At 46.2% G+C, this 15716-nt stretch overlaps 2 protein-coding genes across 8 annotated transcripts in view; one reads left to right on the forward strand and one right to left on the reverse strand.

Annotated features, from left to right (window-relative positions):
* The window catches only part of EBF4 (EBF family member 4), a 98756-nt gene that overhangs the window by 73973 nt on the left and 9067 nt on the right, over window positions 1–15716 (forward strand). For 5 of the 7 annotated variants that reach the window (XM_031943048.1, XM_023506183.2, XM_031943047.1 and 2 more), the window contains 8 exons: window positions 6187–6268; window positions 7827–7944; window positions 8189–8322; window positions 8488–8614; window positions 10487–10575; window positions 10785–10850; window positions 11228–11405; window positions 11534–11719. In XM_031943048.1, coding sequence (XP_031798908.1) covers window positions 6187–6268; window positions 7827–7944; window positions 8189–8322; window positions 8488–8614; window positions 10487–10575; window positions 10785–10850; window positions 11228–11405; window positions 11534–11719 — 980 coding nt within the window. The remainder of the gene's footprint in view (window positions 1–6186; window positions 6269–7826; window positions 7945–8188; window positions 8323–8487; window positions 8615–10486; window positions 10576–10784; window positions 10851–11227; window positions 11406–11533; window positions 11720–15716) is intronic. The other 2 variants (XM_023506184.2, XM_003773465.3) reach the window with 1 other exon arrangement.
* The window catches only part of LOC100927631 (N-acetyltransferase 8), a 57502-nt gene that overhangs the window by 22788 nt on the left and 18998 nt on the right, over window positions 1–15716 (reverse strand). The gene's annotated exons all lie outside the window — the stretch shown is intronic.

The raw sequence follows: 15716 nt of genomic DNA on the forward strand, positions 1-15716 counted from the left end.
CACCCTTACAGATCTATGTCACAAATAAAAAGAATGTAAGCCTCTTGAGGTCAGAGCATTCTTTTTAGTGTTGTCCTTATATTCCTAGCATTTAGCATATTGTTTAACCATAGCAGATGCTTAATAAATGTTGATTGAATCTAGTTGAATGAAGGAACAGAACTAACTCTTTTCACCCAATAATTTCCCAATTTTGTCTGTAGCCTAAGAATACATTATCAGGGCAGTCCTTCCTCTCTATGGCCAAGGATATAACAGTGCTTCCCTTTCTAAAGATTCACAAATTATCCTTCTCTTATGTTTTCTGATCTTGCCAGTGAGTACACTGTGGTTTAAAGACTCAATATCTTTTCCTTTCAGGGAAAATTGTTGCATAGATAGTTTTCAACATTCACCTTTGCAAAACCTTGTGTTCCAAATTTTTTTCCTCACTCTCTTTTCCCCACTCCCTCCTCTATATGGGAGGTAATCCAATATATTTTAAACATGTACAAATCTTCTATACATATTTCCACATTTATCATCCCTCCCCCAAAAAATCAGATCAAAAAGGAAAAAAAAATGAGAAAAAAAAACAAAATTCAAGCAAACAACAAAAAAGTGAAAATTCTATGTTGTGATACATACTCAGTCCCCACAGTCCTCTCTCTGGGTACAGATGACTCTCCATCACAAAACCATTGGGACTGGATTGAATCACCTCATTGTTGAGGTCCATCAGAATTGATCATATAATATTGCTCTTGCTGTGTTCAGTGATCTCCTGATTCTACTCATTTCATTTAGCATCAGTTCTCCGGGCTTTTCTGAAATCATCCTGCTGGTCGTTTCTTATAGAACAATAATATTCTATAATATTCATATACCACAATGTATTCAATCATTCTCCAATTGATGGGCATCCACACAGTTTCCAGTTTCTGGCCACTACAGAGAGGGCTGCCACAAACATTTTTGCACATGTGGGTCCTTTACCATTTTTTTATGATCTCTTTGGGATATAAGCCAAGTAGAGACACTGATGGATCAAAAGGTATGCACACTTTGATAGCCCTTTGGGCATAATAAGGAGCTTAAGGAGAAAGACAACACACACAAGGAAGCTGAAAATTGGGGATTTGATAGCCAAAGGAAAGTATTCCACTCAGGGACATGGTAGAAAAGTAAGAGAAGTCTTGAAAATTTGTAGCCAGGTGAAAAACAAGATATTTTGAGCAGAGTTCTCTCCTTAAATGAAGGTTTAAAGTTCATATCCCCACCTTCCAATCAGAGTCCCACAGTTGATGGGATCTTGCAGGTTGATGAGATTTTCCCAATAATGAGCTTCCTGGGATGTGATAGAAAAGTTAGAGCAATTCCAAAGTAGTACAGCCAGGTGAGAAATAAGGAGGAGTTTAGCACAGCTACAGGAACCCTTGTTGTTATCTTAGCATTCATCACCAGGCTTAGGTCATGCTGAGTTTTACAGTTCCTGATGCTATTCTTATAAGATCATGCTATTCTTGTATACATGACTTTTAAAAATCTAAATAGGTGGATGAGTTCCTTGTACATTCATGTTAGAGTCAAAGAACTTCCTGTCGTCTTTTTTTTTTTTTTTTTTTTTTAATCACAATCTTTGTGGTTGTCACTAGAATTTCATTCTACCATTACTGGCTCTTATTTGCTCTGTAGAGTTTTAGGTCAACCCTATCTTTCTTTAAAATTTATTCTTCCCAAAGTGAGATCTACTCTGGGGCCTCCTTACTCTAGAATATCCTGCTATCCACCCCTGGCAATCTGCTCACATTAGAATATCTATTTGCAAGGCCCATCCCCTTCTCCCATTGGGGGAGGCTCTTGGAGCCTCCATTTTGTGAAAAGCTTCAACCTGGTCTGCCTTAATTCTTCTTCTGGCTCTATTCCTGAATTTCTGGATTTCAAAATCATGCCTACAAATTTTTATCCCTCATTGCCCTTTTGAGTTTCCTTTCCCCCCCACTGAAATAGACTTTCTTCTTGCTTATATTTGTATCCCCAGCACTTAGCTCAGCACTCATAGTTAACACTTAATAAATGCTGCTTTTTTCCTTCTTTCCACAAGACTGTTCCTTACTTTCATCTCCTTAACTGACTTTAAATCTAAGGTCAAGTAGTCATTTCTAAGGTTTTCTTTTTCAGAACCTAGTTCCTAATCTTTATCAATAAGAATTGGTCAAAATTCCCTTTTTTGCTTCCTTCACCGTTTGAAAGATGAAATTATAACTAAAGTAAGTCAAGAATTTATCTATGAGTTGATTTTTGGAAGTAGAGAGAGGCCTAGCAGATATTTGGATGGCTGAATTCATCCTCACCTCTATCACTGATGTAGCATACTTCCTTACCAGATTTTAGATGTTTCCTGAACTCCTTATCTATTTCCCCCTTCTGTCCAGCTGGTCTCTATTATACTTTTACAAGACTACCACTTATTCTTCTCCTTTCATTAATGTTCATCCAAATATTCTCTACCACATCTCCTCTTTATACTTTCTTGATTTCCTCACAAAGTATATTTTCTTAATGTTAATGCTAATCCCCTGCTCATTTTTAAAAATTTGTTTTGTCCTTTTTGAATATGGGATAGAATTTCATATCCTTGGTCCAATCGTGATTCCAGTTTACCAACTTGATAAGGTAAAAATTTCCTCCTAGCTTTAGGATGTCCTGTTCATCTCCATTCTACTTTTCACCATCATATTTGTCTGGCTCCCTTTTATTCCTAGAAGAGAATGGTATTTTCTGCCCCAGAATACCCTTATTCAAAATCCATAATGTAATCAGATTTACTGTCTGGCTGAGAATAATTCAGGAATTATAGCTATACAATATGTAATTCATTATGTAATGAATTGGTTCTTATGTGCCCAGGTTGACCAAAATTCTCATATAAATTTGAGATCTACTCTTCCATGAATATATGGATATATATATATATATGTGTGTGTGTGTGTGTGTGTGTGTGTGTGTGTGTGATACATATGGAGAGAGAGAGAGAGAGAGAGAGAGAACACGAACACATCATCATTGGGAGAGCATCAGTAGATTTGATACATCCTGTTGAAAGCATTGACTAGGATTATGGCAAGGGGAATAGAAGGGAGTGGATTTAGGAAATCCCCAGAGCTTGGTGACTGGCTACATGAGAGATAGGGAGATGAAGAGGGAAAAGTCAAAAATACCTCATTCATTCATTCAACAAACATTTAATGTGCCCATCAATGTGGATATAGTTCTCTGGGAAGAAAAAACTCATTATATGGGTAGGATCAGAGGAAAAGGAGACCTTTCAATAAGGCACTGGAGTGAGGAAGAGATTTCAATAGATAGAGATGGGGAGAAGGGAGGCATCTGTTCCAGCAATGGGAGAAGACATAAACAAAAGCATCGAAGTGGGAGAGAGAAAAATGGAACAGAAACATAACCAACTGATGTTGTGCCTGAGCCAAAAACATGAAATTGTGAGCCCTCACTCCATTCTGATGGCATTGTCTACTTGGGAGAGTAGATGCCTATTTTACATATTTGCTGCATCCTTCAGCTTTATACATCCAAGGCATGTGCCTTAATTGCTTTGCTCTTGTTTTGGCTCTGGGATGGAGAGTACTCCAGTTTGGCTGGAGTATAGAACCTGGGAAGAGGAGTAGCAGAAAGTAAGGCTGGAAAAGTACATTTGAACCAGATCTGGAAGACCTTTACTGTAATAGGAGCATATCCTCTATTTACTAGGCAACGGGGAATCACAGAAAACATTTGAATAAAGGAGTGGCGTAATCAGAGTTCTCTGTTAGAGAGATCCTTTAGGAAGCAGTGTCGTAAATGGATGATGGTAGATGAATAGAGGCAGGAAAAACAGGGAATTATACTAGTCTAAGTGAGAAGAGCGATAACCAAGATATTGAGCTTGGGTCAGGGATTCTGAAACTTTCTTGAGTCATGGACCTCTCTTCAATCTGTTGAAACTTAACCTTTCTCAGAATAATGTTTTTAAATACATAAGATAAAATGCATAGGATGACAAAGGAAACCAATTATGCTGAAATAGTTATAAAAATATAAACAAAAGTTCACAGACCCCAAAATAAGCGACGGGAAGAATGGGTGTACTACCACAGACAGACAAAGAGTAGAGGAATTGATTTTGGAAAAAAGATGAGCATGGCTTTAAACTGTTTGACTTTGGGGGTAGCTGAGAGCATCCAGGTGGAAATAAACATCAGATAACTAGAGAAAGGTCAGGAATAGAGATATAGATTTCTAAGATGTCTTATGTAGATGAAACCATGGGAATCATGATCCCTGAGGAAGTGTCTAAAAAAGCCCCAAAAGATTCGGGTATAAGCTTCTTAATATATTTATAATTAAAGGGTAGAACAAAGAAGTAGACACATTGAAAAGATAGGAGTTTCTAGATCATGGCCATTAGAGCTGAACAGGACCTAAAAGACTATCTCATCTGAGGTTCTTAACCTTTTTTGTCACAGGCCCCTTTGGCAGTCAAGTGAAGTTTATGGAGCCTTTGCTCAGAAGAATGTTCTTAAATGCACAAAAAAGTATATAGAATCACAAAGGAGTAAATAATGAAATAAAGATAGAATATTTTTCCAATCCAAGTTCATGGATACCTTGAAATTTATTGATAGATTCCCTGGGAAATCAGTGGATCCCAGATATTAAGCTCTGATCTAGTGCCACCCCCTTATTTTATGGAGAGGGTACATCAAGAGCCAAGGGAGAAGAGGGCATCCAGAAGGAAGGTTTGGTGTAGGACATGGCCGAGAGGCTGGAGGATCAGGACCGACAAAGGCCATAAGGCCATTGATGAGCTTGGAGTGGGCATGTGAGCAATATATTGGGGGTGCAGGCGATACCTCCTGTTCTGAGCAGTGTTCTTTGTGTGTGGTGAGGTTTATACATTAGGTTAAGGGATGCGTTCTGTCCTGGGAGAGGAGGTGTACCATCTGGTCAAAACCATACTGAATGCTAGGGATATGTGTCTTCTTTGGGTGAGATATAGTGTGTAGAGACTGTGGTTAAAGTCATAAACACTGGATGGAGTATGTACACGTGGGAGTGGATTTAAGCTGGGAAGATGGCTATAAACTACAAGGACCTTTCTAATTAATTTCTTTACAACTTCCACCCTGTAGCCCCCTGCTTCTCCTCCCCCACCCCCACCTCTGCCATCTAGGGACACTGGCCTTCTCTCACTTCCTCCATTTCTCCAGTCCAGGCAGGGTCACTGGACCCCCAGACCTCTCACATTCTCCTTTCTCGTTCCTATCTCCCCTGGTGTGCTTCAAGTTCCCCCTTCTCAAAGAAGATTGTTCAGATCCCCCTTAATTCTAATGTCTTTCCTCTGTGGATCATTTGCAATTCATCCTGTCTATATTTTGTATCTGGTTGTTTACACATTATCTTTCTGATCAGACTCTGAGCTCTTTGAGGCCAGAAATTATTTTTAAATTTTTTTCTTTTCTTTTCTTTTCTTTTTTACTGAGGATTAAGTGACTTGCCCAGGGTCACACATCTAAGGCCAGATTAGAACTCAGGTCCTCCTGACTTCAGGGCTGGTGCTCTATCCACTGTACCACCCAGCTGCCCCAAGAATTGTTTTCATGTTTCTTTGTATGTTCAGCACTTAGGCTAGTTCCAGGCATACAGTAGGCATTTAATATAAGTTTATTGACCAACTGTATGAAGTAGGGAGAGATATATATATTATGTGAGGGGATGTGAACCCTGAAGGATAGTATTGTAGTGTGTACACTGTAGGAAAATACAGGCAGTGGGGGAAGAGTTTGTGCTGGGCATTACATATTGGGTACTTTTTGGGGAAACTTTAGGAGAAATCCCCACTTGGGGGATGCTGTGTGGGTAGAGATATGTGCTTCTGGGGGGACAGTTATGCTGTGGGCAGGGATATAAATATTGTGTAATGGTAGAGCTATGTGTTGTGGGTGTACATTGTAGGTGAGAGGATGCTGCGTGTGTGTGTGTGTGTGTGTGTGTGTGTGTGTGTGTGTGTGTAACCAGTGCACCTGGTGGGAGGTCTTGCTTCCCGGGGAGTGCACATTTTGGGGAGAGGTGGATCTGTGAACCCCTTGATCCCTCGGAGCCCAGCACCCTCTTCCCAGCCCTACGCCAACTACCTCCTCCTCGTTTCAGGTTTTTCCTCAAGTTTTTCCTCAAATGCAACCAGAACTGCCTAAAGAATGCGGGCAATCCCAGAGACATGAGGCGCTTCCAGGTACGGGGCCCTCCCCTCCGCCGCAGCATTTCTTCCTTCCTCTCCCCTCTCCACCCTTGGCCTCTGGGGCACTGAAGGATGGCAGGTGGTGTGGGGAGCATGGTGGGGAAGGTGGGGGAGAGAACAGTGGGAAGGGATCAGAGTAAGGGTAGTTCTAAGGCTGGGGGTGGGGATAGCTTGTAAAATTATCTTGGGCACCCAGAACTTCAGAGTAATCCCAGTGTTGAACCCTGTAGGCCCTTCCCTTCCCTGTCCCCTAGAACTGCAGCCTGGTGGCCCCCCAAATTGCCCCCCCCCTTCCTATCAGTTTTCTGTTCAGAGCTCTACATTTCCTAAGGGGATTTGGTGATGGAGGCTTTCTCTCATTCCCTTAGCCCTTCCTCTTCTTCCTCAGGACCTTGGAGGCTGGGAACCTGAATGGACAGGGACTCCCCCTAGGAGAAGGGGCCCTTGGGTGGGGTGTTCTCAGCCATTTCTCCAGGTCCCTCCACCCCCAAGATCCCTAGCCAGTGGAGGTGGAGGGGGGCGCGAGTGGGGGTGGAGCAGCTCCTTCTCCCCTGGCTGCTGAGGCCTCATTAGGGCCCCACTTAAGGAGATGATAATTGTGACATTTTTACATGATTAACGACCCAGCTAATTTACATAGCGTGAGGCAGAGAGCAGCTGCCCGGTACCCCCCCACTCCCACCCCCCAGGGTGCTGAAGAGTTTGGGAGGGGAGCCCAGTTAGTGCCCCCCCTTACCTTCCCAAAGGGTGGGGCCTGCCCACAATCCCAGATCCAAAGGGCTCCCGGCCAGCCCTGGTGAGGAGGCAAAAGTGGGGGATAGTGAAGGGAGCTGGAGGAGCTTAGGTCTGGTCTGCCCCTGCTCATTCCTACCTTCCTTCTCTTGGGCTGGGAGGGAGCATCCTTCTCCCTTCCCCTCCTCTGCCTCCCTGTTGGTGGGCCCAGGACCCCTCCCTCAAGTCCCACTTCAGATACCACCTGAGGGGCCTGAGGGGAGTGAAGAGGCACTCTCTGAAGCTGTTGCCTGCCCTCTGCACAGAGGACCAGACCTGCCATGTTTTAACTAGAAGTCCTTTTCCCTGGTGCCCTGGATGGACCCTTTGAGTTGTCCAAGACTTAACCACAGCAAAATATGAAGTCCCTGTTTCTGAGAGGGAAGGGAGGAGCAGGAACCCCATCATGAGGGATGGGGTTCATGAGCATCCTCACATCCCCTCCTGTTTCCCTTTCAACCTGGCTAATCACTTTACCCACAGGACTGAAGTTGGGATACAAAGAACCCGGGGGAAAAAGAGAGAGAGAGAAAGGTGGGGGCGGGTCCCCTACCTTAGACAACAGTTTTATTCCCGGGGATACCCAGGGTTCAGAGAGGCTGGCTGCCTTAGGGTACATTTGGGCTCTGCCTCTCCGCTGGCTTCTCAACTAGTCATCCTACCCTGACCCTCCTCCAGTGGATCAGGAGACAGTGTTCCTGCCCTCAGGGAGTTCACTCTTCCTGCCCAGGCCCCTGTCCCCATGTCCCCAATACGGCCCGCCCTGTGTCCCCCTGTGCAGGTGGTGGTCTCCACGACCGTGAGTGTGGATGGGCACGTGCTCGCCGTGTCCGACAACATGTTTGTTCACAACAACTCCAAGCATGGCCGCCGGGCCCGCCGCCTTGACCCTTCCGAAGGTCAGGATGCCGCCATTTGGCACCTTCCCTTGGCCAACGGCGCCTCCTCTTCCCCTCCCAGGGAGGCCCCACTCATCCTTCTTTCAGTCACCCACAGTGAGCACCTTCACCCCCATTCTAGGCCCAGTCCCATTCCCCAGGTACAGCCACGGGGGCTACCTTTCCCCCTTCCATCTCTCCCGTATCATCCCAGCTAGAGCAGCCCTGCTCTCTCCTATCCTCATGCTCCCCTCCTGACCCACAGCAGCCACCCCCTGCATCAAGGCCATCAGCCCCAGCGAGGGCTGGACCACGGGGGGAGCCACCGTCATCGTCATCGGGGACAACTTCTTCGACGGGCTCCAGGTCGTCTTTGGAACGATGCTGGTGTGGAGTGAGGTGTGGAGCCACGGACAGGAAGGCTGGGGATCCCTGGGGGCCAGTGGGGGGTCAGCAAGATGGAGGGTCCCTGAGCACCCAGACCAGTGTGGGCTCCTTGCCCCTCCTCCCTCTCTGGCCCCTCTTCTTCCTCACAGCTCAAACTGACATGCTCTCTTCTCACAGCTGATCACGCCCCACGCCATCCGGGTGCAGACCCCACCGAGGCACATCCCTGGGGTGGTGGAGGTGACCCTCTCCTACAAATCCAAGCAGTTCTGCAAAGGGGCCCCTGGCCGCTTCGTCTACACGGGTAATGGACTGGGGTGCTCTTACCCTTGCTAAGTAAGGCAGGGGCCAGCCCCCTTTCCTTGGTAAAAACAGGGTGGGTCGGAAGGGAAATAAGGAACCTGTAGTGACCACTCTGAGCTTGGAGGACCCTCTCCAAACAATCACAGATTCTGTCTCATACAACAATCTATGAAATCAGTCTCCAAGGAAATAACCCCTTCAGCTTTTCTGGTTGATCTCATTTAGAGCTCTTCAAGTCTTCTGTCCTCTTCCCCACTCCCAAAAAACCTTCCCTTTCATCCCAAATACTCCAAAAATTGTCTCTCCCATTTTGAAAGATTCGTCTATCACTCTTTGGGCCCACCCCAAGTTCATATTTCTTCTGCAAAATTTCTTAGTCTTTCTCTCCTCTGTGGTTCTCTCCATTCAGCTTAGAAACAAAAGTGAGTTTTATCTCCTAGTTCTGAGAAAGTCAGCATTAAATCGTGGTATCCTGAGCTCCGTCCAGTGCTTAGGCCAGTACTTGCATTTCTTGAACTTAAGGCCTCTCTTTGTCACCCTAAAAGTTCATTTTCCCTCTCACCAGTCAACCAATGAATAAGCATTTATTTAATGCTTCCAGTCAGTCAGGAACTGAACTCAAATAACTTGTGATTCAAAGAAAAGCAAAAACACAAAAATCAGTACCTGCCCTCCAGAAGCTTACATTCTAATGAGAAAGACACCATGGGAATAAGAAGGCACATACAAGGTACATGCAAAATAGAAGGAAAGTAACCTTAAGGTTTACTTTCTCAATGGCAGAGCTCAGCTTCTGGCCAGATCCCTGTCTTCATGAGTCCTTATCCCTCTCGGTGGGATATTTAGTATCCTCACTACAATTTCCAACATCACATTTTCTTCATTCTGATTCCTTTCTGCTCTTTTCTCTCTGGTCTCTGGTTGTCAGCCTCTCATTCTTAGTGGAAATAATACTGAATTTGGAGTCAGGTCTAGACTCATATACATCTCTGCTACTTACTCCCTGTGTGACACATTAGACTCCTGGTTCCAAAGTCTTTTCACTCTAAATTGAATATTCTATGAACAGTTATCCCTGTGCTAATTATTACTGAATCTACCTCTCAAGCAATCAAGCTGACAGTATTTATTAAGTGCCTGCTGTGTGCATGGGCACGTAGCTAGATGCTGGAGGAGCAACAAAGTTGCTATAAGACACAGTGCCTGCCTTCAAGGAGCCCACAGCCAAGTAAGGGGATAAGACACTAACAGATATAGCCACAATATGTAACAATCTAGAATGAATATATTAGACAGGCAACCAAAGTTACAATATAAATATTGTACAAAGTTACAATATAAAAATTTTCTTTGAAGAAACTCAGTCCTTGACTCATCCCAATTATGGCATAAATGACAATTGAGTCATTTCCTCCCCCCCCCCCCACCAAAGTAACTGTCCTTCCTGGTTTACCCAGCTCCTTCTCTTTTTTCCCACAGTGGGGAACCAGATTCACTCCCTGCTCCCCTGGGAAGGAATCCAGATTGGGCAGGGACCCATTCTACTCAGTTTTTATAGCTGCCTGACAGATTTGGAGTTGGGTAAAAGAGGCATTTTTGGGAAAACCTAAGTGGTCCCTTCAGTGCTCCCTGTTGGGGCTGTCTTGGGACACTCAGAAGGAGGGAAGCATGACATTATTTTCTGAATGTGAATACTCTGTACATGTATGAACACACACACTCTGGGAATATATTGTCTGTGTACTGAGCTGCCCCATGAATGCTTGGTTCAGGGGATTAAGACGGTGAAGACTGGGAGGAGGGAGGGGACATCTCTCCCTGTCCCTTTAGGGATTCTCTCCCCCACACTGTTCTCCCCCCCACCTCCCCCAAGCTCTCAATGAGCCAACCATCGACTACGGCTTCCAGAGGCTGCAGAAGGTGATACCACGACATCCTGGAGACCCTGAGCGGCTTCCTAAGGTACCGGATAAGAGGGGACTGTAAACACCGTTTAGGGCCTGTCAAGGGGGTGGGGGACAGAGTGGGTTGCACAGGGATTGTGTTTGGTCCTGGAAAGAAGAGGTGAAAGAGGGGCTGAGGGATAGGCAGTGGAGGAGGTGAGCATTTCTGGTTCTTTGCCCCATGGGATTGCCCTTGGGCTGATCCTCCCTCTTCCATCCCATCCCCAGGAAGTGCTATTGAAAAGGGCAGCTGACCTGGTGGAGGCTCTGTATGGGATGCCGCATAGTAACCAGGTATAAGGCTTTGAGCCACCTTCCCTTTTCCTCAAGACCCTTCCAACTCCCTGGTCTCCCAAATGCACCATCTCCTTCCTTCCTCAGGCTTCCCACACAGTGGCAAGAGGGCTGGGTTTGAATCCCAGTTATTCTGCTTGCTGTGTGTGACCTCAGGCATATGACTTTACTTCTCTGAGTCTCAGTTTCCTATGAACACCTGTAAAATGAAGGGGTGGGACTGACCTCTAAGGTGCTTTGCAGCTCCCATTCCATCATTTATGCGCCAACTTGCTGGTTCCTTGTGTGTCCCTCCCCTCTCCTTCCCTCTTGTCATTCCTCCCAAGGGCTGGTGGGGGTTTAGGGGTTGGGGGCCAGCCCTGCCCTTGCCTCCCTAGGATCTCATCATAAAGCGGGCAGCGGACATTGCAGAAGCACTCTACAGCGTCCCACGCACCCCCTCCCAACTCGGCTCCCTGGCCCCGGGCCATCCCCACACAGCCATGATGGGGATCAACTCCTTTGGGAGCCAGCTGGCGGTCAACATTGGAGACTCCACCCAGGGGGCTGAACAAGGTGGGTTTGCCCTTCTGCTCATTCTGGGGACATTGTCTCCTCCCCGGCCCCTCCCCCTGCCCATCAGTGCCCTGGATCGGCCCCAAGGCCCCCTGTGGCCCCCACCCTGACCCGTTCTCCCTGGCCAGGTTATTCCCGGAATACCAGCAGTGTGTCTCCACGGGGCTACGTGCCTAGCTCCACTCCCCAGCAGAGCAGCTACAGCAGCATCACCTCCAGCATCAACGGCTACGGAGCCACAGGCATGGCTGGCCTGGGGGTACCCAGCTCCCCCAGCTTTCTCAACGGCTCCACTGCAAATTCACCCTATGCTAGTGAGTTTCTATGGTGGGCAGGGCTAAGGCAGGGGAAGGTGGGTGCTACCAAGGTCTTAGTGAGCGCTGCTCCCATTCAGCTGCAAAACATGGAGGCTGAATTCGGTGACCTGTAAGTTTTTCCCTGGCTTGCTGTGACTCTCTGCCATGATGCCCTATTGGGGGGGGGGGCGGAATACTCTACCAAGTCAGCTCTGGAGGAATGACAGAGTCCTGGCAGCAAGAGAAGTCTAGTTTTGGGGACAGAAGACTCTACCTCCCCTTAGATATCAGGCTGGGCAGGGTGTTCCCATCCACTCACAAGTGTGTGTGTGTGTGTGTGTGTGTGTGTGTGTGTGTGTGGTGGGGACAGGAGGTGGAAGCCTACAAGAGATTCTTGGGACCTTGTAGGAGCTTCTTCCACAGCCATCTGACCCTCTCCTCCCCCAGGCTTAAAGCCCATCCTGACAGAGAGGAGCAGGACAGGCCCTGGGGCCCCTCAATAGGACTGCAAGTGGTCCTTTATCATCCTAGAGTTCCCCCATCCACTCTCCCCAGTGACCCCATTATTGCCTGAACTATTGCTCTAGCCTATATCATGGACATATATACACACACATATATGTATATATACATACTTATACATAATACATATATGTATATACACACATATATATATATATACACATGTGTATGTTTCCCCTTATCGTATATGTGTGTGTGTGTGTGTGTGTGTGTGTGTGTGTGTGTGTGTGTTTGTACAATTCCTCCAGTGCTCGTCCTAGGAATTGAGGTGAGTAGTTCAGGAGTCAGAAGCCTATTCCTCTTCAGCTGCCCCATCACTGGAGCAGAAGTAGAGGGAGAAGGTGACTGCTCCTGGGTATCTTTAAGCCCCAGGGAAAGGGGCAAGGGAGTCACTGCCCCAGGCAGGATGTCACTGTACCTCCACCATCTTTTTCTGTTCCACCCTCTCCTACCTCCAAGATTCTGTCTTCTGCCCCTCTGGAGGACCACAGATGATTATAAATTACATATTTCTAGTTTTTTTCCAATACAGCACCAAAGATTCCCTCCTCAGATGCCAATCTCATGTCCCACCATGTGAACTTTGTCCTTTTCCTTTTTCCTGCTTTTTACCTTTCTGATCCTGCTCTTCTACCAGGCCCACAGGACCTTTCTTCATACCTTAATAGCCCTCTTTCTATCTTGCCTTTTGATCTTTTTCTTTAACACCTGGAGTTTCCCAGCTCTGTCGTCCCTGCTCACAGCACCACTGGCTCATAGGTGTAGACCGTCGGCAGACTTTTCCTCCCTCCCTCCCTTCCTCTCTTCTTCATTGTCACTTCTTCCCCCTCCTCATCCTTCCCTATCCTCGTTTCTCTGCTATATTTGTGGGGCCCGGCCACCCTTGTGCTAGGCAACAAGCCATTTATGCCTGTTTGTGGATGATGCTGGATGTCAGGAGATTTTTGCACAATCTAGTTGGTATCTTGGGATCCACACTGGCTTTTCTTACTGGAACACCTCCGGCCTCCTCTGCCTCTGAAGGTCCCCCACCTGCCGGTTCTTGGCAGATCCCTCCCCACATTTATGTGGGCCTCTTCCCAGGCTTTTCACTGCAGCAGGAAAGATGGAAAATTCCACTTATATTACTTTCTGGCTGACGTCAGAACCACAAAAGGGGAAATTTAATTTCATTGTGGGCATTTCCAGGCTTCATCCTTGCATATCTGGGAACTGGTATGCTCTGGTAAGTGCCCGGGCTCAGTGAGTCACTGCCCAGCCTGGTGACGGATGGCTCGGCATTTCTCTAGCATCTTAAGGTTTACAAAGCACTATCCTCAAAGCGTGCATTCCTGTGACGTTCTATTATTACCATTTGATAGTGGAAGAACCTGTGTCTCAAAAGTGAACTGACTTGCTCAGGTTCGTGTAACTAGTGAATGGGGGCTTGGATTTGAACCCTGGCCTCCTGAGTGCATGTCCAGCCCTCTGGCCATTGCACTGAGCTCTGATAAAATGGCTTCTCCCATCACTATCAAGAAGCCCTTCCTGATGTCTAGCCTAAATCCATCTTGCTCCAATTTGAGCTCCTTTTCAGTGAATTAGTGGGGATTCCTATTTCTCAGTGATTCAGTGGCTTTTCCTTGGGCATGTTGGGGGTTCCTATTGATCTACTTCTGTCCCATTACTAGAACAACTACTTCTAATCATATTTTTGTTTTCAGTTGAGCTTTAGCTAACATCCTGAGATCTCCCAGCCTAGATACCTGGGGGAATCCCCTCTCCCCATGCTGCCAAGTGACCAAGGCTTTCCTTTCAGAAGATCATTACCAGGACCAGGGTCTACTATGAAGGACAGATCCCTTTGAACTAAACCCTTCAGATATCTGGGACTGATTTCTCAAAATCACTCTAATCTCACAGGATAGATGGTCTTTTTGCATGACAGGGAGCAGCCCCAGAAGGCTCTGTTCAATTTTCACTGGAGACAGGCAGCCATGAGACTTCCCATTTACTGGTGTTTAGATCTTACTTTCAATCCCATTCACCCTTGGGCTCATCATCTAATCAACTCTCTGTTGTTTGGCTAGTGTTGCCATCTTGGTCCCTGATTCATCTTTGCTCTTGGCCCCCTCTCTTGATGGGCTTCTCCCAGTGGCCATACTGATCACAAGAACACCTTGGCCCCTCGACTCCAACCTGTTAATGAAACCTGCACCACTCTTGCTGGAACTGCTAAGTAGTCACCAGATTTCTTTCTTTTGCTGAACACATGGCCCAAATTTTGCCTGCCAAACCTGTCTCTGATCCGAGTAACTAAAATTAGCAAGTGTCTGTTAGCCAAAATAGGTCCTGGAGGATGTGGGAAGCTATAGGCCCTTGTAGCCCTTACTCTAGACTTACAACTCCAGACTTATCTCTTGGTTCTAACCTCAGATTCTAAAAATTACCATGAAAAATGATTCACACCCAAGAGATCAGTCAAAAAGAAATGTGATAATGGACTATAGATTCCCAACTGGGTCTTTCAGGGTCTCAGTGTCCAGAGCTTATATTGGGCATGTATTATTTCCAGGATAGACAGATCTAGGGAAAACTTGCTGAATTCAGGTGGAGTCATAAAAACACCTATTAAACATCTACTGAATGCTAAATCACTATATTAAGCACTGGCAATTGAAAGGCCAAAAATAAATAAATTATAGTTTCTGCTCTCAAGGAGCAATTAAATGCATGTATCCATGAAATCTATTTCTGTGGAAAGGCAGATTTCAGTGCCATAATAAGGAGAAATTTTCCAACAATCAGAGCTGTTCTGAATGGAATGAACTGTTTTAACAGTGAGTTCCCTGTTATAGAAGTGTTCAAGTGCAGTCTGGATAATCTCTTGTTTAGGATATTCTAAAATGGATAACCGGTTCAGATAGGTTGAATTAGGTGAACTTTGAGGTCCCTTTAAACTGTGAGATTCCATTCTCTGTCCAAAAACTGCTCAAAGCTCTAACTCCTTCCCACCTCCATTTCATTTTTTCACTCTCCTTAACCAAGACCCCTTCATTTCAGATCATGTTTTATCAAAGTCATCTCTAGCTGATTCTGCTCAGATGCAAGATGGCTCTGTGTCTGGATCTTGTGGCCCGACCTGTTCTGTTTCCCTTAGCCCTGACTCTTTGTCTCTTCAACTATCACTGAGCCCTAACCTCTAACTTTTGATCCCAGTGTTCTACTCTGCTTTGCATATAGCTGATTGTCAAGGGACTGGGATGAGTAGTGTTTTCTACTGGGCCAGTAAGACGCAGAAACAGAGATCTGGGGATAGGGGTAGAGGGAATGAAAGGACAATGGATGGAGCCCCACAGGAATGGGAGACCATGACGGCATGCAAGATCAGCAATGGAAAGAATCGTTTGGGGATCCACCTTGAATATAGTCCTGTGAGCATTTTCTGTTGAAATGGGCTCAGAAGAACAGCCATGGGGAGATTCGGGCAGCACTACCCATATGCCTAATGACC

Source organism: Sarcophilus harrisii, chromosome 6 (assembly GCF_902635505.1).
Source record: "Sarcophilus harrisii chromosome 6, mSarHar1.11, whole genome shotgun sequence".
Classification (NCBI taxonomy): domain Eukaryota; kingdom Metazoa; phylum Chordata; class Mammalia; order Dasyuromorphia; family Dasyuridae; genus Sarcophilus; species Sarcophilus harrisii.